At 35.9% G+C, this 27,739-nt stretch overlaps 1 protein-coding gene across 3 annotated transcripts in view; it reads left to right on the forward strand.

The window, feature by feature from the left end:
• Positions 1-26,921, forward strand: part of CCDC50 (coiled-coil domain containing 50) — a 74,031-nt gene extending 47,110 nt beyond the window's left edge. Inside the window, exons 9-15 of one of the 3 annotated variants that reach the window (XM_077880086.1) lie at positions 1,422-1,949; positions 10,609-10,724; positions 11,308-11,352; positions 11,460-11,564; positions 13,353-13,432; positions 18,958-19,064; positions 20,579-26,921. In XM_077880086.1, the coding sequence (XP_077736212.1) occupies positions 1,422-1,949; positions 10,609-10,724; positions 11,308-11,352; positions 11,460-11,564; positions 13,353-13,432; positions 18,958-19,064; positions 20,579-20,598 (1,001 nt within the window). In that variant the 3' untranslated portion in view covers positions 20,599-26,921. Of the gene's footprint in view, positions 1-1,421; positions 1,950-10,599; positions 10,725-11,307; positions 11,353-11,459; positions 11,565-13,352; positions 13,433-18,957; positions 19,065-20,578 lie in introns of all 3 variants that reach the window. The other 2 variants (XM_077880087.1, XM_077880088.1) reach the window with 2 other exon arrangements.
• Positions 26,922-27,739: the final 818 nt, after the last annotated feature.

Here is a 27,739-nt window from a genome sequence, read left to right on the forward strand (position 1 = left end):
TAATAATTCATAGCAGTAGTCAATTGCTTCTTTCTCAATCGTCAAGATACACTTAAAATAAGTTATTATTTAATAATAATTATTATTCTGTTTCTCTTTCTTTTATGTAAAAAATAAATTTAACAAAAAATTCTGCAGATAATTTTGTAAACTTCCGAGATGACAGATTTTAATTTAGATGTCACCTTTGAAGCAAATTTCCTTTCCTCCTGGAAAGCTCAAGTGGAAACAATTTGAAGTTTTTGAGATGCTTTATGGCATCAATGATACATTTAGTACATATCTCCCTTTCCTTCTTTCCTTTATTAGATTAACAACAAATTAAAAAAAAAAAAAGAAACAAAAACCCGAAAAATTAAGAAAATGTATAGTCCATATGTTCTCTACATCCCATCAAATTGGGGTAGCTGGTTCAAATGCAATTTAGCAAGTGTGTAATTTCAACAGGGAACATAGCTAATTTAGCAGTTTTCTATGGATTTAGGATGTCTTTTTTTTATTACAGAATATACTGAGAGTCTTAGAAAGTGCTAAAATAAACGTGCCTTGCAAAGTGCATAGTAATATCCTTCCTTCATTTTCATCATATATTTTGCTTCAGTGGGACCTGACCAAAGCACCCTTCTGTGCTGTTTTTGAAATTTGTGTACATTTAGGACTTGTATATTTAGCACATCTGTATTTTTATACAAAGAATATAATATCAAAATTTTTTGAAATGAATGTAGGGATGGAAGTGACTCCTTTTTCTATATTCTGTTATGGCATCCTATTTTAATTTTTTCCTCTACCAAAGTTAAGGAAGTTTGGGATCAGAATTTATCTACAGAGAACAGGGTCATTTACTCAAAATTCTCTACTCCAGTTCTCTTCCACATTGAACTGTGCATGGCTGGGAGAAAGTAGGGAAATCTGGGCCGTTTACCTGAACTAAACAGATACTAGCACATCCTGATAGAGATTTATTGTCATTTCCAATAAGAATATTTGAAAGCCTCTTCTAGAAAGCTTAGTTATTACCAAACTTAGTTGTTTTCTGTTTTATGACTCCCTGAACTCCCCACAGTAGCTCTAAATTGGTTTTATAAGTAGAATTTAACATTTGATGGCTGTGATTTTTGTTATTGGCAAATATTAAAGTACTATATTAACTCTCCTAATCATAATCAAGTTCCTTTCAGATTTATTTCACATAATTTTAGTCTTTTACATTTTGATTGTGTACCCAGAATCCTTCATGTATGCACAAACCATTCCAATAAATGCCTGTCCCCTTTTTTTCATTTTGTTAAGTTGAAAAAGTAGTCTTCTCCATTTTAAAATACATTAAGCTTGGGCCCTGTCTTTCCTGCATAGTGAGTTCATACTCTCATTAAGTTAACCTGCGTTTCTATTTTTCACATCCCTCCACTTCCACTCAGACCAGCCACAGTCAAGGAGGGCAAGGGAATTGGGTTCTGGAGTCTCAAGGTCATGTAGACTCCAAAGTGATGGAAACATTGTGAAGCAAAGGAACAAGAAACTCAAACATCCAGTGGAGAACTTGGAAGAACTAGAAGATCATTGTTCATCAGGGAAATTTCTGTCATCCCGTAGCTTGGGCACATTGAGGGCCAATCCCCAAATTGACATTGAGCAGCGTGAAAGGAAACGGTCTGACCATGAGAGACGTCGGAGACCTCCGCTCCCCAAGATCAGTGGTGAGGTGTTTCTGAGTACTGGATTTGATGACGGGGAGGCTCACAGTAGCCATCGAACTTGGAATTGGGAAAAACAATCCAGACACCAAGACCGGCTTTCACCCAAGTCTTCACAGAAAGCAGGGCTTCATTGCAAGGAAGCTGTATATGGGAGGGACAATGGGCAAGGGGAGCACAGAGAAAGGAAGCACAGGCCCAGGACCCCTCCCTTCCCAGGGAGTGAGGAACAGCTCCAACTCCATGACACAGGTAATGAAGGACAGTCGCCTTGAAAAGTCCTCGTATCACATATATGCATACAAGCAAATATATTTGATAAGCATCTTAAGCAACCTATTCTTTCTCTCTAGTCTGTACTGGTGGCTTTAAAATAAATCCTGGAGCCAAACATTATAAAAGGTATCTACTTAGTATCAAGCGTGTAAGAAAAAGAAAAAATATTTGTACCTTTCTCCTACTGCCTTCTAAGAAAATATACCAGTTCTTTGCAGAGTTTTCCAGCCCCAGAGTGCAGTGAGGTGCCCATCCCAGATACAGTTCTTCATTTGCTGAGACCATATACCAGAAATTCCGATACCAAATCAAAGCTCTTGAGTTTCTGGTTGTAAGTCAGATATGTTGATACTGTCATCATAGTATTTGCCTGACTAGAGAACCACCCAGGCTGGAAGTACCAGCTTCTCTTGATCTCATCCGTAAAGTGAGAGATTGGACAGGCATTCTCTTATAGCAGCAGATTTCTAATTGTGGGCCTTAGGCTTTTTTTTTTTTTTTTTTTGTAAGAATCAACTAGGCTGTTTCCAAATGAGGCAACTTTCTGGATCTCACATATATGATCATTTCTGTAGTTTTTCCTGGTGATTTGGACTTGTTTTAGACCTGTGCTTGAAGTTGGAAGACTGTTGCCTTAAGTTCCTTTCTAAGGTCTAACCATGTTCGGCTTTAAGGCTGCAATTGATGTTCTGAAATGACAGTATTGGGTATGTTCTTAGCGTTTGTTTGAAATGAAGTGAATGTTAGATTTGAGCCTCAAATTTCTGGTCTCTGAGGCTTAACTGATGTTCTTCAGTGACACAGTACTGTTTCTCATTTTTATCTGGAAACTGCTGTGGTGCTGTTTTCCTTGTGGCTCTACCACTGTAAGTCATAATTAGGGGACCATACTCCCCTCCCTGGTTCTATTTTACTTTCCTGAAGTTTTAAAGAGATGCAGGAGTTATTGAGCAGTACCACGGAGGTATCTGTTCTTATTTCCATCCTTTTTACTGCCCAGCAAAACTCTACTTCTGGGTTTGGAAACTGTTTTTTGGGTTGCAGATTCAGATTGATACAGTTGGTTTCTTCTATCATGTTATCTCTTCCTATGATGTTAGTCATTTAAGTTATTAAAAGACTTGGTAATAAATAAAATGAAAATTTGGTATTGAGTATCTGCCAAAAATATTACTACCTCAGGCTTTATGTTCAGGGATATATGCTTGAATCTGAGCCTCAGGGGGTTTACTAAGTCAAGCCAGAAAGTAGAATGAATGTAAACAAACAATTGGAAATTAGATATACTTTGAACAAAGAGTAGAGGAGGTGGTGATATAATCTATCTATAATAAGTTATACTGTCCATATCCAAATGTAGAAAGACATGTTGGAGTCCTAACATGGGGGAGAATTGTACCTGCCTCTACGTTTCTGATTCTGTGATTCTGACTTTTTGTGTGTTCTGAGGGCTGGTTTATATGGCTTTTAATTATATGTGAGTCTCAACACAGGCTTAGGAAGGATAAAATTGATAGGAAATCAAACACTGATTCACAACCCTCCTACTGGAATTGTGGGCAAACTCCCCCCTCACCCCCCAGTGGTTTAAAAAACAGTGTGGCTAGGCAAGTACTAAAATGGCTACAACATAGCTGCTAATCTATCATTCTGTATTCAACTTTACAAATGTTACCTTCCTAGAGACCTTAGGCATTTGCTTCTGTGACCCCTAGAATAGAAGATTACATTAAAATGCAGTTATTAAATACTGGTGTCTGTTCTTGTTTTGTAAAGGCACAGTTCTTAAAGTTGTCAGCAGAGGCCAAAGTTTTATTTAAGTTAGTAATGAAAAAACCAGCAGGATGAAGAGCTAGTTCTAATGGAATTTGCATAGTCCGTTGAAAGAGGAATGCAAAATACAGTTGCTAAATTAAATATAAGATTGGTTAACTTTCTAAAGAACAGTAAAACCCTATCTCCTCTGAGGGTGACTTCTCTAATGAGCTATTAAATCATAACAGCGTATTATTTCCTGCAGGTTAACTTCCAACCTCTTAGGGCCATAAAACTTTTGTATCTTTCTGCTGTGACATTCCCCAAGCTTCAGACTGGCATATTAAAAAATATTCTTGCGTGATATCCAAGAATCTATCAGTCATGATTTTACCTCATCCGGGGCTTGGGATAGGTGTGTCTTAAATATCAGTACTTCTAATAATTTTAGCTTATTTGGTGAGAATTTAAAGATAAGGTTTGCATATGTTTGTTGGAGGAAGTTCTTGTGTCCTTAAACTGGAGAATATGAACAAAAGAAGATAAGCAAAGATTAGATTCAGAATTGAATGTGGAGGGGCGCCTGGGTGGCTCAGTCGGTTAAGTGTTCAACTCTTGATCTAGCTGAGGTCATGATCTCAGGATCATGAGATCCGGCCCCACATCAGACCCTGTGCTGAGTGTGGAGCCTGCTTAGGATTCTGTCTCCTCCTCTCCTTGCCTTCTCCCCCCCCCTCGACCCCCCCCCCGCCTTCTTTCTAAAAGAAAAAATAATTGAATGTGCAACTGTTACATATGGCTCACTTTTTTTTTTTTTTTTAAGATTCTATTTGAGAGGGAGAGAGAGTCCACAAGTGGACTCTGAGGGAGAGTGAGGGGATGGTCTCTGAGGGAGAGAGAGAAGCAGATTCCCTGCTGAGAAGAGAGCCCTACTCCAGACTCTATACCAGGACCCTGGATTCATGACCTGAGCCAAAGGCAGGAGCTTACCCAACTGAGCCATTCAGGCGCCCCTCACTTGATCTTTTGAAGGCTAGTTTTTGGATTGTTTGGGCTATTAAGATGAGAGTAGCCATTCCGTTAGTTTCCTTCAACTAACTTTTTTAAATTTTTGAAGCATCTCTGTTTTCTATAATGAAATGTACAGCCTTACAATATAGTATGTGAAGTTCTCTTATTTAAATAAGCTCTTTTTACCTCTGGTACAGAGCATACTACATTTAGTGAGCAATTTTGCCAGTCCAGAAATCTAACACTTTAGGATATGAGATTTTATGCTTGTGAGACATGTAAATTCCAGTGGTATACAGTCGTTCAAATAAACTGTTTCCCCACTAGATATTTGGGATTTAGAGAGATATTAACTCAAATACTCATTAATCATTCATTCATTCACTCATTTATATTGAGGTATAGGTAACATATAACATTATATTTGTTTCAGGTGTACAACATAATGATTCGATATTTGTGTATATTGCAAAATGTTCACAATAAGTCTGGTTAATATTCATCACCATATATAGGCACAATTTTTTTTCTTGTGATGAGAACTTTTAAGATCTACTCTCTTAGCAACTTTCAGATATGTAGTACAATATTATTAACTGTAGTCACCATGCTTATTTATTTTATAAGTGGAAGTGTGTTCCGTTTATCCCCCTTCACCCATTTTGCCCATTCCCTACCCTCTGCCTCTGGCAACTAACAGTCTGTTCTCTGTATCCATGAGCACTTTTTTTTTCCTTTTTTTTTTTTTTTTAATGATTCTCTATATAAATGAGATCATAAAGTATTTGTTTTTCTCTGACTTATTTCACTTAGCATAATGCTGTCAGGGTCCCTCCCTATTGTTGCAAATGGCAAGATATCCTTTTTTATAACTGAATAATATTCTACTGTATAAATACCACGTTTTCTTTATCCATTTATATGTTTTTTTATACTAAATTTGTTATTGGTGTTCAATTTGCCAACATACAGAGTAACACCCAGTGCTCATCCCGTCAAGTGCCCCCCTCAGTGCCCATCACCCAGTCACCCACCCCCCGCCCTCCTCCCCTTCTACCACCCCTAGTTCGTTTCCCAGAGTTAGGAGTCTTCATGTTCTGTCTCCCATTCTGATATTTCCCACACACTTCTTCTTCCTTCCCTTATATTCCCTTTCACTATTATTTATATTCCCCAAATGAATGAGACCATATAATGTTTGTCCTTCTCTGATTGACTTCACTCCGATAATACCCTCCAGCTCCATCCACGTTGAAGCAAATGGTGGGTATTTGTCATTTCTAATGGCTGAGTAATATTCCATTGTATACATAAACCACATCTTCTTTATCCATTCATCTTTCAATGGACACTGAGGCTTCTTCCACAGTTTGGCTATTGTGGACATTGCTGCTAGAAACATCGGGGTGCAGGTGTCCCGGCGTTTCATTGCATCTGTATCTTTGGGGTAAATCCCCAACAGTGCAATTGCTGGGTCGTAGGGCAGGTCTATTTTTAACTCTTTGAGGAACCTCCACACAGTTTTCCAGAGTGGCTGCACCAGTTCACATTCCCACCAACAGTGTAAGAGGGTTCCCTTTTCTCCACATCCTCTCCAACATTTGTGGTTTCCTGCCTTGTTAATTTTCCCCATTCTCACTGGTGTGAGGTGGGATCTCGTTGTGGTTTTGATTTGTATTTCCCTGATGGCAAATGATGCAGATCATTTTCTCATGTGCTTGTTGGCCATGTCTATGTCTTCCTCTGTGAGATTTCTGTTCATGTCTTTTGCCCATTTCATGATTGGATTGTTTGTTTCTTTGGTGTTGAGTTTAATAAGTTCTCTATAGATCTCGGAAACTAGCCCTTTACCTGATACGTCATTTGCAAATATCTTCTCCCATTCTGTAGGTTGTCTTTTAGTTTTGTTGACTGTATCCTTTGCTGTGCAAAAGCTTCTTATCTTGATGAAGTCCCAATAGTTCATTTTTGCTTTTGTTTATTTTGCCTTCGTGGATATATCTTGCAAAAAGTTACTGTGGCCGAGTTCAAAAAGGGTGTTGCCTGTGTTCTCCTCTAGGATTTTGATGGAATCTTGTCTCACATTTAGATCTTTCATCCATTTTTAGTTTATCTTTGTGTATGGTGAAAGAGAGTGGTCTAGTTTCATTCTTCTGCATGTGGATGTCCAATTTTCCCAGCACCATTTATTGAAGAGATGGTCTTTCTTCCAGTGGAGAGTCTTTCCTCCTTTATCGAATATTAGTTGACCATAAAGTTCAGGGTCCACTTCTGGATTCTCTATTCTGTTCCGTTAATCTATGTGTCTGTTTTTGTGCCAGTACCACACTGTCTTGATGACCACAGCTTTGTAGTACAACCTGAAATCTGGCATTGTGATGCCCCCAGCTATGGTTTTCTTTTTTAAAATTCCCCTGGCTATTCGGGATCTTTTCTGATTCCACACAAATCTTAAGATGATCTGTTCCAACTCTGAAGAAAGTCCATGGTATTTTGATAGGGATTGCGTTAAATGTGTAAATTGCCCTAGGTAACATTGACATTTTCACAATATTAATTCTTCCAATCCATGAGCATGGAATATTTTTCCACCTCTTTGTGTCTTCCTCAATTTCTTTCATAAGTGTTCTATAGTTTTTAGGGTATAGATCCTTTACCTCTTTGGTTAGGTTTATTCCTAGGTATCTTATGCTTTTGGGTGCAATTGTAAATGGGATTGACTCCTTAATTTCTCTTTCTTCAGTCTCATTGTTAGTGTCTAGAAATGCCACTGACTTCTGGGCATTGATTTTGTATCCTGCCACACTGCCAAATTGCTGTATGAGTTCTAGCAATCTTGGGGTGGAGGCTTTTGGGTTTTCTATGTAGAGTATCATCGGCTAAGAGGAAGAGTTTGACTTCTTCTTTGCCACTTTGAATGTTGATGGACACTTTGGTTGTTCCCATGTCTTAGCTTTTCTATATAATATGAAGTGAACATGGGGTGCATATATATTTTTGAGTTGATGTTTCTGTTTATTTCAGAAAAATACCCAAAAGCAGAATTGCCAGATCACATGGTAGTCCTATTTTAAATTTTTTGAGGAAGCTCCAAATTGTTTTTTGCATAGTGGCTGTTCAGTTTACATTGCCTTCAACAGTACACAAGGGTACTGCCTTTTCTCCACACCCTCATTAACACTCATTATTTCTTGTCTTTTTGATAATAGTCATTCCAACAGGTGTGAAGTGCTATTTCATTGTGGTTTTGATTTGGATTTCCCTGATGATTAGAGATGTGGAGCATGTTGGCCATATGTATGTCTTCTTTGGAAAAATATTTATTCAGATCCTCTACCCATTTTAGATCAGATTGTTTTTTGCTTGAGTTGTATGAGTTCTTTATATATTTTGTATATTAACCTCATATCAAATTTGCAGATATTTTTTTCCCATTCCATAGCTTGTCTTTTCATTTTGTTAATGGTTTCCTTTTCTATTAGAAGCGTTTTAGTTTGATGTAATCCCACTTGTTTATTTTTTGCTTTTGTCACCTTAACTTTTGTTGTCAAATAAAAAAAAAAAGAATCATCTCTAAGAGTTTATGTTCTCTTCCAAGCGTTTTATGGTTTCAGGTCTTATGTTCAGGTCTATAATCCACTTGAGTTAATTTTTTTTATATAGTATAAGTCCAGTTTCAATCTTTGGCATATAGCTGTCCAGTTCTCCAGACACCATTTTTTGAAGAAACTGTCTTTTCCCCATTGTATATTCTTGGCTTCTTTGTCATAGATTAATAGAACATATATACAGAGATTTGTTTCTGGGCTCTCTATTCTGTTCCATTGACCTATGTATCATTTTCTTTTAAACTGCCTGGAGGTGACAGTCTTATCACCCTGTTAAACCAGTTAAGTCTGTTCATTTGACTGTTTCATTTGAATGTCTTCAAAGTATCTTTGAAAGATAACTAAAAAATATTTTCTCAGTGAATTCTGTGGTGTAGAGTAAGAGGAGGCATACAAGGTTTAGTGTGTTGAAATCTGAGTATATCCCACTCTATTTCTTTTAGTGGTGGCAAAATTGAAGGAGCAAGGCCTAAGTGTGATCTTTCGTATGAGACTCAATGAGGTTTTGAGCTGCTTACAGAAGTGTCATTTTTCTTTAGGTAGAATAGTATCACAAGCTCTTTTCCACTAACTTTGTCCAACTCTACCTCCCTATCTGATTTCATTTATTTTTTCTGAAATGTTGTTTTCTAGTTATGCCCAAACTAATGATAACTCAGAGGTTTAGATTTCATTTAAATATGGTGCACTTACGGGAATATCCCTCTGTTTCCTGACTATCCCAGACCCCTCAGAAATCTGGGTTAAAACCAGCGTAGCCCAACCCAGCAGTGTAAGATTCAGTAGCTCTGGAGAGGATAGGAAATTGAGGTGGATTCTGTATGCTGAGTAAACAGGTGCTAATAGGCCTGAAGCTAAGAAAGCCAGGTTTAATAGTCTGTATTTGTAGGAAAGACAGATGACTCCATTGCTTTTGGATTTACCACAAAGCTAGGTTTAAAGCTCTACAAAGAGAGACTTTACCAGACAATTTAAATTTCTTCATGTGCCCAGAATTTAGTTGTATTTTTTCTTTCCTTTTTCTCTTTTTTGTTTAAAGCAAGTGAATCAAGTGTAGTGAGGCATATTCATAAAAATTGTTTTAATATATGGTTCTCTTGATGGATATAATAAACTAATAGTTTCAATGCCAATTTCCTATAAGAATCAACTGTTAGCAATCAACCAAACTACCAAAGGCCAGATCTCATCCAGGCTACTTAAATTAGAATCCTTGAGATTTGTGTCAAAGATTTTTATGTTTATTTAAAGCACTCCAGATGATTTTAATATATTAGCTAGGGTTGACAACCACTGATGCAAAGATATAGTCAATTAGGAGTAAAAACTTTCTTTTTCCCTTCAGTAACCCATTTGCTGGAAGTCACTATTCCAGATGGTTAATCTTATTCATGGCATTAAAAATTTTTTATTACTTCTGAATACAATACATTCACATTGTTGAATAATTGTAATTTATACAGGATACAAAGAGGGAAATGCCTGTAATTTTGAAGTAAACCTTAGCACTTACCACTTGATTAAAAGTTAGAAAGGGAATATATGCCACTTACAACATTTCAAAGTAAAATGCCAAAATTCCCCATCAGTCCACTGTATTCCTTTTCTCTCAGAGGAATAGAAATCTAAGATCATTCATTATGTTCTCTGGTATTTCCTTTATGTTATATCTTCCCTAAAATTTAGCAACAGCATGAACTGATCAAAGATATAGGAAAGATCTAAAGCAAGTGGGTTTGTTGACCATTAGAGCAGAAGCTATGGTAGAGCCACTGGTTGACTCACATACCCCCGGGTGATGCGATTTCTGTTCCCTCTGAGGTAAAGTATGCAAGGCTGAGTTAAACAGAAGGAAGACTCTTGTTTCCTCCAGTCTCAAAGTTTAGCTTTTTTAAAACTCCAGCTCTGTAACTTTCTTTTCTCTGTTTTGTTTGTTTCAGTGACTTAGCCTTTATTTCACTTACTGTTTTGCAAAAGCCTCACCTACAGTTCATTGCGTGATTTTCTGCTGTTGAAGAAACTATGTGAAAGGGGAGTTTTGTGCCTGGCAGTTTGGGGTGGGTAACTTTTTAAAAAAATGTGTGGATAATCTGCATTGCCACATCTATACCTAGGAGAAAAAATTATTTCAGGTGTACCCTACACGGAGTTCAGTAGTGGTAGCAGTGTTGTCAGTATTAGATACTAAAGAAAAAAATCTTTAAGTTTTGCACCTTTTCAGAAAACAAATGTAGTTGCCTTATTACATTGAGTTTTTCTAGGAATGAAGCCAAGAATGATGAAAGAAGCTGACTCTGCTCCGTCGCGAGTGGCCCACAGGGATCAGGAATGGTATGATGCTGAAATTGCCAGAAAACTGCAAGAAGAAGAAATTTTGGTGAGCAAATTTTCATGCAAAAGTTTAGGTGATAGTCACTAGATTTTCTTGAATTGAATCATTCTTGAGATTACATAATAGGCATAATGAGCCTCTATGAGTTGAGAAACTGATACCTTTTTTATGGGTGGAAAAATCAAGACAATGGGAATAGATTGTCCAGTTTTACTTACTGAGTAAGAATTAGCAACAGAATTCCATATCCCTATCTTTCTGTTATTGAATTCTGATAATTCTTTCATAATCTGCTATAGAATTTAATAAAAATAGCCCCTGCTCTGGCTGGTGAAAGTATACTAGCTCAACTTCAGGGATGTTAATTACAATTGGTTTGAAACACCAATTTATTTTTATGGAAGGTTAAAAAAAAAGATTTTATTTATTCATGAGAGACACAGAAAGACAGAGACATAGGCAGAGGGAGAAGCAGGCTCCCTGTAGGGACCCTGATGCGGGCCCAGGACCCTGGGATCATGCCCTGAGCCAAAAGATGCTCAACCACTGAGCCACCTTGGTGCCCAGATATTTTTTAAATGGACAACATAGATTCTAATTAATCTTTTGTGTATTTTCTATACCATAGGCTACCCAGGTGGATATGAGAGCAGCTCAAGTAGCCCAGGATGAGGTGAGTCCATGTTAGTTTGTTTAGCCAGGACTTTTTAGAAATATCCCAGTAATTTTCTGGGATTCCCATGAATCTGCAATCAATGATATTGACTGGATTTTGTTTAGGAAATCGCTAGACTTCTCATGGCTGAAGAAAAGAAAGCTTACAAGAAAGCCAAGGAGCGGGAGAAATCATCTTTGGACAAAAGAAAGCATGACTCTGATTGGAAGGTAAGTTTTGTTTATTGTTTTTTTTTTTGATTTTTGTAATGGGGATTTTGCTTTTAGGGTAAGTTCTGCAAATGTATTTAGGGTATACAAATTATCTGTATTGCATATATGAATCTTATTTGTAAAGGTTATTTCATTACAAAAAATCATAATTCTTGAAAAATAACTATGAAAAAATAACTGCTAAGATTGAAAAACTCATTCTATTCCTTTTAAGACCAGTTAAGTTGCAGGTGCCTCTGGTTAGGAGCAATCTTAGTTTTACTAATATTTACCTTACAGGAGAATGTAACCTGTACCTTACAGGAGAATTTTCACAAGCTTTCATAGCTCCCTAGTGGCCTTTTCTTTCCTTCTCTAAGTCCTCGGTGTTGCCCATCCATAATCATGTGCCCATTATTTCTCTTTTCTCTGACAACTTAATCTATGGCAGACCGACAGATGCCGCCAATAATCATTGCTTATGTCAAAGTATAGGAACTAATAGCATGAGCTTCACCTGTTGTCTTTTCCCTAGTTAATCAGAAATATTATACAAAATAGTTTATTCTGCTGTAAAGTAATGTAATTGTTGTATGTGGTGGTTGCAAGTTCAGTTTAACAGACTTGACTCATTAGTTACTGTGTGCAGTGCACCCCTCTGGACTTAACAGGGAAGGACAAAGATCTATTTTCCTCATAATACTATATAATGTAGGAGGACAAATAGGATAACATAGATAGCTAACAAACACAAGGTCAAACTGACTGAAGAAAGTATAGTAGAAGAATAGCAGAGTTATGGAGGGATCAATTCCTAAGCTACAGGACCTTCAGAGAGGGACTTTGTACTAGGCCTGGAAGGATGCAGCTAGAATGTGTGTCCATGACATAGTGATATTCAGCTCTGTTCTTTCCTTCTCTCTTTTTTTTATTCTCTCTCTCGAAAAAAATTCCTCCCTTGAGTCTCTGGTTCTGTCTCTGTCTCAGCACTGATTAGGAGGAAAAAGAGGACATAGAAACTGTGATGATAATAGTATTGCTCTACTATTTCCTATAGCTCAGTTATTCAGCTGTCAGTCTGAAAACAAATGAAAGTATTACTGCCATGTTAATTATTTATAGGAATCTCCTTCTTTTACCCTCTGAGTAATTCAGGATTTTTTTTAACAAATGTATTTCATTTTAGTAGAAGTAGAAGGCTCCCAAATGATTCTGCTATATAAGTTAAGCTACAAATAATTGCCCAGGAGTTACTCAGATTCTTTGTTAACCACAAAGAAGTAAGTATTTTTAAGAATTGCAAATCAGGCAAGTAAAAGGGGAAAGCCACATTTCTAGCAAGTATCAGGATTTCTTTAATTTCTAGATTCTGTAATGGGTGCTGGTATTGGTGTAAGTTCGTCTCTTGGAAGGGTTGGACTGAACCTTCCTTAGTTTCCTGGCTTGAAAATCACCATCCTCAAGTCAGATGTTCAGAAATAAGTTTAAGAGCATAGACCTACACTCCACAGACTCTGGAAGTTCTTGTCAGCTGCTGTGCAGCTATTATGTTAATAATGTGTAGCCAGGCACACCCCTGCTGGGGAACATGTTCACATGTAGTTAGCTCACTCTCTGGCTGTACTGAGCACTTCCAACATATTTTTGTGACTATATATATATATTTTTTATTCATTTGTTCAACTGAATGTAAGTAAATTAAAATTACTAGAATTTGGCATAATTTGGATAGTTTCTAAACCTAATAATCTTTCCGTTTGTTTGCTGTTTTCTGTATGTTTTTTCTTTTTCTTTTTCTGTCCATAGCCAAAAACTACTAAATCGGCACACTCAAAGTCAAAAGAGAGTGATGACCCTCATCGTTCTAAGAATGACAGGCCAGCACGGTAAGATGACACCTAAAAAAGGGGAATGAGGGACTTGACTTTGGGGTAAGAAGATATGGATATTCTGAGAAGAGTGTTCTTTGGAGAGGAGATCCAGAAATCGGCAGTTGTCAGGGGGTATCAAGTCTTGCAGGATTATTATCAAACTTTTTTTCCATTCTTAAATTGGGTTGAACAAGTCAAATCAGGAAGATGCTAGGGCATATAAAAAATGATGTTTTTTGTTAGGACGAGTTCTTGTCTTTGGATTCACTTCCCTTAGCTAAGAATGGATGAGATTAACCATTTTCCCAGTAAAATCTCCAGTTTTAAGGTTTACCAAGTTTCATGGGTACACTAATGTGTGCATGACATTTACAAATGCTTAAATTCATTTCTGCATGAGTTTCAAAGTCTAGGCAAATACTTATTTCGAGACACGGCAGACTTCTAAATCCCACCAGATCTAATAGCTGTGGCTATGGTGTATGTACTTCTTTCTGACTTCTCTCAGTCTTAGGTCATAGTTAATGGAGCAGTTGCTGTCTTTCTACCTCATACCTCAAGTTGGCAATATTTAAGTCTCTGGAGAAGCAAACTTTTTTTTTTTTTTTGTCCTTTATTGCTTTCTGTTGCTTTTCAAAACAAAACATGATTGGAATAGAAAGAATATTACATACAGAAAGATGAAAGTAACACTAAATATAAAATTTTGAAAATTCTATTAGAACTTCAAATATTGTTCCTAATTATAGTGTATGTATTAACTCTAAAGATAAATTTTATCACATTGAAAGCATACACTGTTGTTGCCACTCTTTGCCCATGCTTAAGCTGCTAGACTTGTTGACTTAAAGTGAATATATTTAGTGTCCTTAAAAATCTACATTCTTTTGAGATGCCTGGGTGGCCCAGTCGGTGAAACATCTGACTCTTGATCTCAGCTCAGGTCTTGATCTCAGGGTCATGACATTAGTCCCATAAGTAGTGGCTCCACGCCCACCTACTTAAAAAAAGCCATATTCTATTTTTAAATCCATGGGCTTTCAGAAGATAAATAGCCTTCAGAAAACTGCATCAAGTTTGTAAGGCTCTTAGGACAAGAGTAATATATTTTTATCAATTGCTTAAAATTGGTTCTTCTTATATCTTTTAATTAAATACATGCCAAAGGTAGACTTTATTTTCATCCCTGCAATATCCAGGTAAAATAAGATGTAACTAATCTGTTCTCAGTAGGTAAATAGGTATGGTTTATTATGTTTTCTTTAGTCAAATGAATTAAAATAATCTTTTGGGTTTTCTGCAGTCTTCCAAATTTTGGGGTTCTTTAGAACACTAACAATTTTGACTTCAGATATGATAGACCAATCTGGAATGTCTATTTTAAAAAATGAATTAAAATTGAAAACAAGTTTCTGAAAATGTAATACTTCAAAAAATATTTGGCAAAAAAAGTAATAATAAAAATATTTGGCATTTTGTAGAATGAATAATCAAATGATCCTGTATTAAAAATAGCTATTGTAAATAAGTGAAAGTGATCTTTGACTGGTAGAACTGAAGTTTTTGTTTGTTTGTTTGTTTGTTTTGACTTGAAGGGAATATTTATTTGTCTTTAAGTATCGGTTGCAGAAAGATATGTGTAGATACAGATCTAGATATAGGTGATAAAACTGAGAATTTTATGAAATTGTATTTCATAGTTAAAAGTTAAGCCTATTATTACGATTTTATACAACTAATATTAGAATTTATGCATTCTGCTTAGAGCTTTTGGTTTCCTCTTTCACATTTCCTTTTTCTTCCCTCACATTTAATTTTGGTGGATTTAGTTAGCTATTTGTACAGAAAGAGACGGATTTAAGGATTGAAAATCATGGAGCTTCCCAGATCTAGAAGTTCACTGCATTATAGTGTTAATAATAGTAGAGGGAAAACAAGTTATTGTGTAGAGCTTGTAATATTCACGGTCAAAAATCGGTTTCTTTGTCCATTACAAAAATCTTGTATTCTCTCTAAAGAAATACAGAATCAGTTTGGTGATCTGAATTAACTATGATGCTTTATAACTGGGAAAAGTTTCAAATAAGTTCCAAAGTCTTTTAACTGTAGGGTATTATGCGATAATACTCCTGGTATTTTATTTGCATTTTTCCCTTAGAAAAAAATAAGCATTTTTAAAATCTCATTTAGTTCCTACAGCACTCTTATGAATGTGAAATATATTTATCTCCACTCAGTCACTTATCAGATATTTATTGAATGTCCTAATAATTGCCCATAGAGTAAACAGCAGTTAGCAAGAAAGAACTGTTTCTTAGTCTCATGAAATTTATCATCTAAACAATTGCATAAATAACTATTACCATGTTAAATGCTTTAGATGAAAAGTACGTGATATTATAAAGAATGAGGAGACAGCCTAGTCTGCATATCTAGGAGAGCCTCTTAAAAAAAAAAAAAAGACTTATTTATTTATTTGAGAGAGTGAGAGGACATGAGCAAGGGGTGGGGTAGGGGAGAGAGAGGGAGAAGCAGACTCCCCACTATGCAGGGCTCCATCCCAGGTCCCTGGGATCATAACCTGAAGCAAAACCAGGAGTTGAACACTTAACTGACTGAGCTACCCAGGCATCCCAAGAAATGACTTTTAAGTGAATTCTTAAAGGGATGTGTCTGTATCGCTGACTTAAACATGTAAATCATTTCATGAGGACAGTAGGAAACAGGTATTCCTAATACATCTAAAACTATGAAACAAACTATTGGGTTAGCAAGCTTTTTCTAATTTTGGATGTGAATATCTTTGACTTTAAAATAGCTATCTCCAGCATAACAAATAGTTTGAAATAGGAAACATTAAAAACAGAGAATTCTGTACATAAAAGTTCTAGTTAAAAAAAAAAAAAAAGAAAGAAAGAAATAGGAACACTGGAAGCCATAAACAAAGGTTTGTTTTCTGTGTAGTCAATAACTAAGCAGACAGGGGACACCTGGGGGGCTCAGTCTTATTAGTCACATAAGCCTTGGACTCTTGGTTTCAGCTCACGTCATGATCTCAGGGGACCTGGGATTGAGCCACACTGTCTCCTTGCTAAGTGGAGAGCCTGAGATTCTCTCCCTCCCTCCCCCTCTGCCCTTCCCCTACTTGTGTGATGTGCTCTCTCTCTCTCTCTCTCAAATCTTTAAAAACAACAACAACAAACTAGACAGCATATGAAGAGAACTAAGGGCATTCTAGATTGATTTTGTATATCCTTATGTGGAGATCCTAGTGGATTTGTGGAAGTTCCTTGTGTTGTTTCACACTTCAGCATCTTTTCCTTGACAAGTTGATGGTGAGGCAGTAATCCTGGGTTTTTGTTTGTTTGTTTGGATTTTTTGGGTTTTGGTGTTCTTGGTTTTGTTTTGTTTTGTTTTGTTTTGAGAGTCCCATTTGACTTTTGTGTTTCTGGGTTTTGATCACCTAATATAAGAGTTTAATAAAAAAGAGTGAGTACAAGTCTCTGCTGTCCTGATTACCAATCCTATTTTCTTGGACCCAAGTTACTTCTTTAACCACCTATTTTTTTGAAGTTGAGTTTCTTAATTCTAGAGTCAGATTTTGTCTCAACTCTTCTGCCAACTTCTAATACTACTTTTTTAAGGTAAATGTTACAAATGTTAGTCAATAATGAAAAAAAAACTGTATTTAATTTCTAATATTTGTAAACAAGTAGTTCAAAGTGAAAAACAAGAAAAATGAAAATACCATATCATTTGTTATACTCACATTAATTATATGTATATATACAAAAGTATGAAAATATAAGCCAAATACCATTTGAAAGTATATTTACACACACACAAATACAGATACTGCTGCTGATAAAAATACACAACTATGTAGCATAGCATAGGGTAGTGAAGAGCACAGTGATTTTGAAGTACAGTTGAGTCTGAGTCCCAGCCCTGTCATTTAACAACTGTGTGATCTTGGACCGATCACTTACCTCATCTAACCTAATCTAACTCGGCGCAGCGGTTTAGCGCCTGCCTTTGGCCCAGGGTGTGATCCTGGAGACCCGGGATCGAATCCCACGTCGGGCTCCTGGTACATGGAGACTGCTTCTCCCTCTGCCTATGTCTCCGCTTCTCTCTCTCTCTCTGTGTGACTATCATAAACAAATAAAAAATTAAAAAAAAAAAGAACTCTAACCTAATCTAACTCTAAAATATGTGTATGATGGCTACCATGCAGACTTGTCCTGAAAATTCATTGAGGGGACCCCTGGGTGGCTCAGTGGTTGAGCGTCTGCCATTCAGCCCAGGGCGTGATCCTGGGGTTGTGGGATATCAACCCACAGGGAGCCTGCTTCTCCCTCTGCCTATATCTCTACCTCTCTCTCCATGTCTCTCATGAATAAATATATAAAATCTTTAAAAAAAAAAATAAAGTTCATTGAGATCATCTGAGTAGAACCCATAGCACAGTCCTCAATAAATAAGTTTACATCCTATGCTGACCTGTTGTTTTTTGTTGTTTGTTTGTTTTTTGTTGTTTTTTGTTTTTTTGGTTTTTTTTTTTTTTCTATGCTGACCTGTTACAGATAACCGAATACCCAGCAAGAGACCTACTGCTTAGGGACAGAGTGAGAAATTTGAAATCACTTGTCTTCTTATATGACAGAGCCCTTTGTACCAAACTTAGCATAACTTTCTGAACTGCAATGTATTTATGTCTTCCAGATTGCATATATGGTTACAGAAAATCTCCCACAACATGGTTATGTATTTGACATATTCTGTTACTGCATCTGGTTCCATGCTTTAATGCAACATTTAAGTACACCTCTGAGAAACAAAAACCAAAAAAGGAGAGATTTTGTTCTTCATCTTCATCAATGCCAAATGTTTACAAAAATCTATGTAACATAATTTTAAAATAATAAAAACTTCAGAGTAGCAAAAATTCCCAGTGCTTTTTTACATTTTGTATTATTTTGATGTGAAAAGTTGCCAATGTAGTTGTCTTTTCCTTTTCTAAGCTCTGCTTTGCCACCTAGTGGATTGAAAGACTTTGCTCTAGATTTTATATGATGACCCATGTCCTCTTCCGCCCCTTTCCTTCTTTCCTGTCCTCCCCCATTAGCTGCCAATTTTGCCCTCTTTTTTAATTCGTTTCTTAACTTTCTGTATTACTTCCCTTTGATCTTTTCCTTTTTTCCCTCTATTTCTTCATAAAACCTACCAAAACAAAGGAAATTTCTCATTAATGGCAGTGGTTACACATCTCATTAATCTTGTTTCTCTCTAGTCCATAGCACAGTGCCTCACACATATTTCTCAGAAAAATGTTTGTTTTTATTGAATTATGTGCATCAAAACAAAGGAACAGTAAGATAAAATAATTTATTCAAGGTTATGCAACAAGCCGGGAACTAAAATGAGAGTTCTGTGTCTTTGCATTTCTACCAAAATGGTTTTACCATATTTTCCAATGAGAGGTAGAGTTGTAGTCACCACTACTTAGAATATCTCTTTAAAGTTTGACTTCCCTTCAGGCCACCACCACCTACCATGACAGAGGCTGAAGATTTGGATTACACTCATTTCACAAACCAGCATAATTCCACACGTCATTTCTCAAAATCGGAATCCTCTCATAAAGGTAAGAAAAATATATGTGATCAAGTTTAGGATTTTTTTTTTTTTAAATCCTCATGTTATGGTGGAAAAATCAAATGGTGTCTTATAGATCACTGGAGTGGCAAAATAAGTTATCCTTCCTTTTGGAAGATCATTATAGTATTTTTCATTTGTTAAAAAACAAAAAAGGTAAAACAGAAAACAAAACACCTTAAATTGAATGCAAGATGTCTGGGTATGTGCATTTTCCTCCAGGAAGAATTTGTAGCTTTCATCAGTGTGTGACTATAAATAAAACAAAGGAGCAAAAGGAAAAAAAAGAGCAATAAAACAAACTCTTAACTATAGAGAACAAAGTGATGATTATCAGAAGGAAGGGGCTTATCAGAAGGGATGAGTTAAATAGGTGATAGGGATTAAGGAGGGCACTTGTGATGAGCACCAGGTGCCTTACAGAAGTGTTGAATTGCTATACTTTACATACTGTACACCTGAAATTAATATTGCACTGTGTTAAATAACTGGAATTTAAATAAGAAAATAAAAAAATAAAGAACACACATACACTTCACATAAAACTATTAACATACAAAAGAAAAACAGGGCAAAGAAAATGAAAGAATATGAGGTCTAAATTGGACCAAATCCTAATTTTAATTAATTAATTAATTAATTAATTAATTAATTTTTGGACCAGATCCTTAAAATGAAAGGAATAGTTGCATGTGGCCAAGCATACACATTCACTTGTATTTTTATGATATTCATAAAATGAAATAATGAAAAGGCAATTCTTATATTAATTTTCTCATCTAAAAATGGAAGTGATTTTAATAATAGTGTCAGTGTTGTCAGGATCATATAAATAAAATATATGAAAGCAGATTGCAATAGACTTTACAAATATTAGGTCCTGTTATTTGATGTCTGTTATTTGTTACAGCTTTTGAAGATATCTTAGGTCATGATTTTATCATCTTTTTCCAAATCTAATGATTGCCTTCTCAAACTTCAATTTTTTTTCCAGTGGTCATTACAAAATATCAATGTGTGGGTGCTGCTCCAGACTAATTAAATCAGAATTTTTAGGGGAGAGAGGTTGCCAAGCATTTATATTTTTTTTAGAAAACTCTGCTTACCCCAACCGTCTCTGTTCTGACATTCGTCCATTGTTGATCAGATAAAAGATATTATTGTAAAAGATGGAATTAGTTGGACATTATCAAAACAACCCTACATACTACAATTTCAGTCAGTTGGTGGACTTTCCACCACACTGACTTAATTGGAAGTAGCTCATTTTTTTCCCTCAAATTGTATACACCCACTACTTTTAAGAAGAGGTCTTCTTGCCTTTGACATACATTTGAAATATATTCCTAAAATAACTTATTGACTCCGTGTGTAAGTATTTTACAATCAAGAACAAAGAAACATGCATAGATATAAAGATAAATGATTTGCCCGAGCCGGGAGAAAACAGCATTTCTGAGGTTTTTCTTTAATGGTATTTCTTCTTTTTTCCTCCTTTCCAAGGTTTCCATCATAAGCAGTAAAACCCTAGGAATCTGCCTTGAGAACGGACTCACTGTAGCAAACATTACTGGATGATACAGAACGCGTTCCACATTCATTTTTTTCTTTCCTGTGTTTGTATTCCTGGGATTTATCTTCAAGAGTTCTTCTGACCATAAATAATTTTAATTCATTTAAAATGTTTTGGTTATTCTTGATCACTTGGGCAGTACAAGAAAATCTAGCTTCTGAATATTGGCCTCCTCTCTGCTGCATACACTTCCTGGGATATAGTATCTAAAAGCTCTGTAAAATGTCACTTCTGTTAGGTATGGAGTACTGGTATCTAGAGACTAGGCTTTATTTAGCAATTAGAATTTTGTGGAGATTATGATCAGAGTAAAACAATGTTTGGATGCAATACAGAATAAAAGACTATAAGAAATAGCTTTCTTTGTGCATTAGTATATGGCATATTGAAGAAAGAACCTGTTTTCTGTATTTCTTAGAAATTTTTTTTTAAAAAATCACAACTATGAAGTGTTTAAAAAAAAAAACCTGGAACAATTGAACCATGTGGTTTTGTATATCCTTATAAGCTTTCGTGGGAGAATTGGCCCAGATGTCATTCTCTGACACTTTCTCTTCTTCTGATTAATAGCAAGTCTTTCTGAGGTACCTGGGCATTGGGCAGATTATTAGTATTTATTCACAAAAGTTTAATTCTATGAAATTTTAACTCAAGTCTGTGCAGTCAACTGAAAGTGAAAAAGTGAAAAACTTTGTATCCCTTCTCTTATTTTACTTTTATATGGAGAGCCAAGGGAGGTAGAATTAGAAAAAAGTTTATGTAAGTAATGATGCCATCAATTCTCTCTCGACATAGGTTGAGAAGTTTTCCTCTTGCTTAAAAAAGTAAAGCAAGTATTTGTTGGCAACCACTCAAAAAATATTTTATCTGTCAATAATCAGATTGATTCAACATAAAGTTGAAGTGGATAAAATGGTTCCTTATCCAGGTATTTGGTTCTACGTATTCATTAGTGATACATGGCATTGGATTCCTTTGTACAGGATCTTTGAAGCCCTCCTTGAGAAATCTAGTCTTTGTCTAGCTTTTAACCTTGTGGAAATGCTTATCTTCTCATTCTAGTTAGTTAACATAAATGGCAAACATGCGGTCTATATAAAAGTTTCCCTTCAGCTTGACTTTCCATTATTTTTTATTGTGTGAATCTGACATTTCTGACATTCCAGTATGGTGTTTGTTTAGGAAAGAAATACATAAGTGATTAGAGAAAAGGTTGTAAATCCATTCTTTTCCCACTGGGAACTGACTATTGTTTAGCCTTATCTTTGCAGATAGTCTTTCAATTGAGGCAATATTCAGGAAGTTATTTAGAATAGTTTCTCAGAGTGGATTTTGGGTCCTTTCATTTTGAGAAAGAGCTTTCGTTCCTAAAGTTTTTGGATTGCAGGAACTTGAGTAAAAGGTGCCTAAGAGTCAAGTTTTAGGGAAATGATAATCTAGAAAGAAGCAAACCCTAAAAGAGTAATTTTTGAGAAAAGGTGAAAGAGAAAACAAACAGGACTTTGAATGACACAGATGAAATGAATGAGGCAGAATCATCAATTAAATAGGCAAGGACACAAGGGATGGAGGTCCTAGCCTTAGTCAAATTCTAGAGGGTGCTATCAGTATCCAAAGCTTAGGCCTTGTTGACTTCTAGTAATGCTATATTTTTCTTTGTCTGCCCTGTGATTTTGTTTCATGTTTTAAAAAGCTTTTTTTGTGTGGTGACTTTAAAAGAAAACACAATGTATCTTTATTTTGATAGGCAAATGTGCAACATCATTTGCCATATTTTTATTTCATGAATGTTTATTTTTCTATCTCATACAATGATCAGATTTACTTTAAAAATTCTGCATTTGTCTTGCTTCTCATGTACTTTATCCAATCATATTTATTATTGTAAAATGCTATCGAGGTATTTTCATTCAAAAAATGTTAGGCCACTTAACAGTTAAGTCTTGGATATTAGCGCTTCAGCTGTCTTAGTGAGCAGCCAGCGGTGATAGTTCCCTGTGACACCCAATTCAACATCTGTATTGAACATTTGTTACTTTTTTTTTCTTTAGGTTTTTTAAAAATTAGAATTTTAAGATATTTTATTTTTTTTGTAAAGCAAACACTTTTTAAAGAGTATCAGAGAAATTCTTTTCTTATTAGTTAAATCCTTTTATTCTCACTCAAATATTATAATTATTATTTTTAAGACTATAGAAGTAACTAACAACTGTATTTAAAGGAACTGCCAAACATTCTTCACTGTGTTCTCTGCTTATCACTTTGTTATTTTTATATAAATGCGGAAATACTTTATTCCTCTTTCTACCACTGGAACACACACAATTTAATTTTTAGGCCCACCATGTATTATGCTTTAATGTTGTGATGTAAACTAATAAGCTGGCCTTGGAAATTCTTTCTGTCTCCGTACTTCTTTTCCCTGGAGGCCCCATTAACACTAGTATTGCTGAATGAGCACAGTATGTTATGGAGCCTTATCATGAGGCTACTGGATGTGTACAGCCTCTGCCCCCAATCTAACTTTTTGTAACTTGTTGCCTAGAAGCAAGGTCAGACAAGGGTCACATTAAATGTTCTGAGTTGGAAAAAAAATGTAGTTTGAAGCCATTGTTAGACATAATTATTTTACGGAAGACTGGACAGTTGCTACATATGCTTTAACAGGACATTGAGATTTTTTAGAAAGTGACTTTGCATACCTTTGAATTGTTTTTTCTCAAGTGACTTTACAACAACCAGCAACAGAGTAACGTAAACTGCAAAAAAGACTTATGGTCTTTGATCATAGAGAAACACCTAAATTAAAAAGAAAGATCTGGATAGATGTTTCCTGGGAGGAAAACCTTTTCATATTTGCAATGGCCACTTGGATCTAGATCAACATATTCCAAGGTATATGATCTTGGACCTTGTATTCCACTGAACTCACTCTAGAAAATTGTGAACCGGACCCCTTTTCCCCTTTTCTTCTCTACTGTGGTCTGCAGCCGAACTGGATGATGAATAAATTCATTGCTGAATTTGTCCACACCTTTCCATCGATGTCAGGACTTTTCAGTATAAATATAATTAACTTTTAATGGATAATTATTTTTCTTCAATACTGTCAGATACTCTCTAATTTTTGTCTTGTGCCAAATTGTTCTTTAGAAACACCTGCTATATAATATGGTGCATTCAGTTTACCACATCAGTGGTTAACATTTTAGGGCCTTGATTTTTAATGGGTATTGCCTTTGTATAAAAATCACTCTGGGGGAATATCAGGATTATTCATTTATTCATTGATGATTTTCTTGAAAGATAAACGGTGATTGGATGTAAGATCTTCCCTCTAAGTAAAGGAGTGAGACCCCCGTGTAATCAGCTTTCCCAGGGACTGAGAACAGAGTAGAACTTGCACTGAAAGGATTTTTTCCCTTTTGGGAAAAGAGTATTTGTGTAGGGAACATTAATGTGAAAGGAAAACCGTTCAGGTAGATTTCACCATATGTAGTGTGCCATGTTCTCATAACACCGAATTTTTAGAAACAATCAAAATAACCAAAACCTGTTCTTTCAGCTGAAAGGAAAAAACAGATGTTTAAGGTACTTTGTCCCTTACTTACTGCTCATAGTCAAAGAAGTGACTAGATCAAGTGGTCTCATTTTCTTTTCCTATCTGGGTGGTACCTGTGAGTTTTAAAGCCATAACTGCTTACCTTACTATTGATAGAATCCTATTTTTCAAAGCCTTTAGCTTGGAACAGGTAATGTGGTCAGGGAGGAGCAAACTAGAAGACTGTCCTGATAATGCTGCACAATGGGGCACAGGGTCATCCAAACTCCTGGTCAGAGAATCTCATTCAGCCCTGATGGTGCTTACAGTTATTAAAGGAAAGAGTCAAGGCTGTTGTTGCTCCTGCCATTTAATTGTTGTTACAAACCCTGAAATTTACTTCCAGAGAAGTAAAAAAGGAAATGGTAAACTAGGAAAAATTCACTTCTGACAGAGTCACTTTTCTGATGAGACTTGTACTTTTTGCTTGCAAGGTCTTGAGGAGCAGTGTTGCCTTAAATTAGTTTGATTCTAACTGAGGTCAGTGTACTGTACTTCCTGTATGTGAATGTCAACTCTCCATTGAGATATAAAATTCACAGGTGATCACAAAACATCCTTGCCGTCAGGAACTCTGGATTTCCTCCCGCTGAGCTGTGGGTGACCTGTACACTGATAAATACATCATTTCATTGAGTTGCCTCTCAATCTCTGAATAAGCAGTGGCATGACCAAAAAAGGCTGGTAGAGGGAGAGTGAGAATTTCCTAGCCAGATTTTTCAGGTTATCGTTTCCTGAATAACTGAGAGTTGACTGTCTATTCTATAGTGACCATGTAGAAGATACTTCCAAATGTTGTGTTGTGTAGAGAAGTCACTTATTATTGTTTTGTGAGAATTTCAACAACACTCTTGTGTTTTTAATGCATACCATTGACAGAAAAAAGGGAGAAAACCAAACAAAACAGAGACATTTACTTGAAATGAGAGATCTTTGATGGAAAGAGTGTTTCTATTTTGTTAGTTTTAGGAGAATATTAACCAGGAAAACTGCTGTGGTAAGGGAGACACCAGAGTGTTTTTGTAAGGTCGTGTTTGATGCCATAAATTGACAGAATCATCTAAGTAATCATGTTGATTTGTTGAACTATCTAGTGCTGGAAACCATCTTGTTCCCCTTTATATTTGTGAACGGCCTAGAAACATGTTCTGAATGCATTTCATATGCTGTTGTTCATTCTCAGCAAACTAGAGGATGCTTTTCTCTTTTTGAGTTACTGTTAATAGCATAGGGAGCCAGCACTGTGCTGGTTTCAGCATTTCAGATAAGGACAGGATTAATTGTGCATCTTAGTTAGTGCCCTATCATTCATTGTTGAGGTTCGCATATAAAGAACAGGAGAATTGAAAGACAGGGTTTTTGAGTGACATGTCCTTCACAAAAGAGCAAGGACTAATAGCAGTAAAAAAAAAAAAAAAACAGTTAAGAAAATACACCATTACACATTGCATACTTAGGGTATGTTTTTGTTGCACTGAATTTCAGACCATAAACTGCTAAAATAGTTTCTAGCTATTAAATTTAGTAAGAGGGTTTTTGATGTCAGAATTTTTTTATTTGATTGAATTAGCCCCTGAAATCACCGTAGGCTATAAACTTCAGCTCTTGCTATAAACTGAAAGCCAAATGCCCTTTTTCAGAAGTAGCTATATTTTTCACCTGCCTCTTAAAGGCAGCCCAATATTTGTTTCATGGAGTATTATAAATAATGAGGAGATGCAGTGGGAAGATAGCATATTAAAATGGTGTTCCACAATGAGAATTCTCTATAATGGGGTTTTCCTTTAAAAGAATCCATCCCGGCACAGTATTATATTTTGAAAAGGTGCTGAATTATAAAATACAAGAGTATGCTCATATAAATCAAGTTGCTTAGGAAATTAGAGGTGGTGCTATCATTTGTCTTACAATTTGGAAAAGTACTTTCCTGAGAGAGATAATGCATAGTGCCCAGGCAGTTTCAGATTCTTTGGTAAGAAGCCCTTTGGGATCTGGAATGTGGATATGTTTAAAAAAATGAGTGAAATATTAATCCAAGTGCTCATCAACTTGTAACCAAGCCCCAGAAGGAAAGGCAGCTTTGAAATAACTACTTCATGGAACTGAACAGAACCTTAATGGAATACAGTTGTCTGTCTGAGGACAGAAAACGAAGAGGCCACCTCATACCACATGCCTATTTAGAGATTAGATGAAACTGTGAGGGATACTCTGTGGATGCCTTAAAGGTGACTGGTGTTGAGTACTGGTGGGTATGTGTGCACCCATCTGGCCTAGGCTGACGGAAACCATTTCCGTTCACCTTCACACAGCACAAGCTGTTCCTGCTCATAACCTCATTGAGGAAAATGAGAAACATGGTGCTGGTGACTTCCGTGTGTCTTGGGAGGTGAGGTGGTAACGTCACTCAGCACTCTCCAGTGCTCAAGCCTCCCCCTTAAATGCCAGTTCTACATCTACATTAATTCATCTATGCAAGCTTGTGTTTTCATGGTTTGTTTTATACATGTTTGCTCATTTGATTCTTTAAATAATCAGGTCTAACATTAATATTATGAATAATTTTTAAACCAAAGTATGTATATGTTTGTGTGCTTGTTTTCCTGGATGGTTTGAGGCAAACACCAATCTTGTCCTTCTCTCTTAATAAAGTCATCCATTTGTTAAGTCAATGGTCTCATGTTTTCTTTATTGCATTCAAGGACTTGAAAAGTTCTGGGAAGAGGAAAGGAGTATTTTTTTTTTCCTTTATGAAGTAACCCTAATGTATATTTGTTTAATAACAGCATTTTCTCTTATTCCAGTTCCATCCACTTTCTGTAACCATGTATGGCACTGATGATGCTATCTAGTATATTGAAATTGTCAACAAATACTCCCAAATCTGATACTGATAGCTAATATGTTGAAGTCCTCAATAAATACTTCCAAACCTAAAGTTGCTTAGAGAAGTGGCTTTGTATGGTCTGTGGCGGTTGGTGACTTAGTTTGATGTATTTGGGAGAAAAACAGGTAAGTGGATGTTCACAGAATAATACAAGTGATTAAAGACTCCATGAGTACAATAACTCAAGTCTGCAGGATACCTGATACTCCATGGATTTTGATAAAATAGATATTAATAACAACTACCATTTAACTTTTTATAAGTTCATTTTTCTTTGTTTTGATAGATTAGCCATGATATAGAAACCTGTGCTCCAGATGTTAGGTATCTTAAAAATAAGATCTTCTTTTTCATGACTACTAAACAATTTTCAGAGGTTACTAGCTTCCCTGGAGCATATTTTCTAGGACTTAGCTTCTTCTCTGGCAAATATAATAGGAAATCTAAATGATCTGTAATATATCTATACTGTTACCACTACCAGATGCATAAGGCACACCAATGATGTGCAGATGTTGAAAAAAGTTGGTATGTTGATTTCAACCTTCCTGGGTGAAAGTTGACAATGAAAGAAGTTGACATATCTACAGGCCAATTACCAAA

This window comes from Canis aureus, chromosome 31 (assembly GCF_053574225.1).
Source record: "Canis aureus isolate CA01 chromosome 31, VMU_Caureus_v.1.0, whole genome shotgun sequence".
Lineage (NCBI taxonomy): Eukaryota > Metazoa > Chordata > Mammalia > Carnivora > Canidae > Canis > Canis aureus.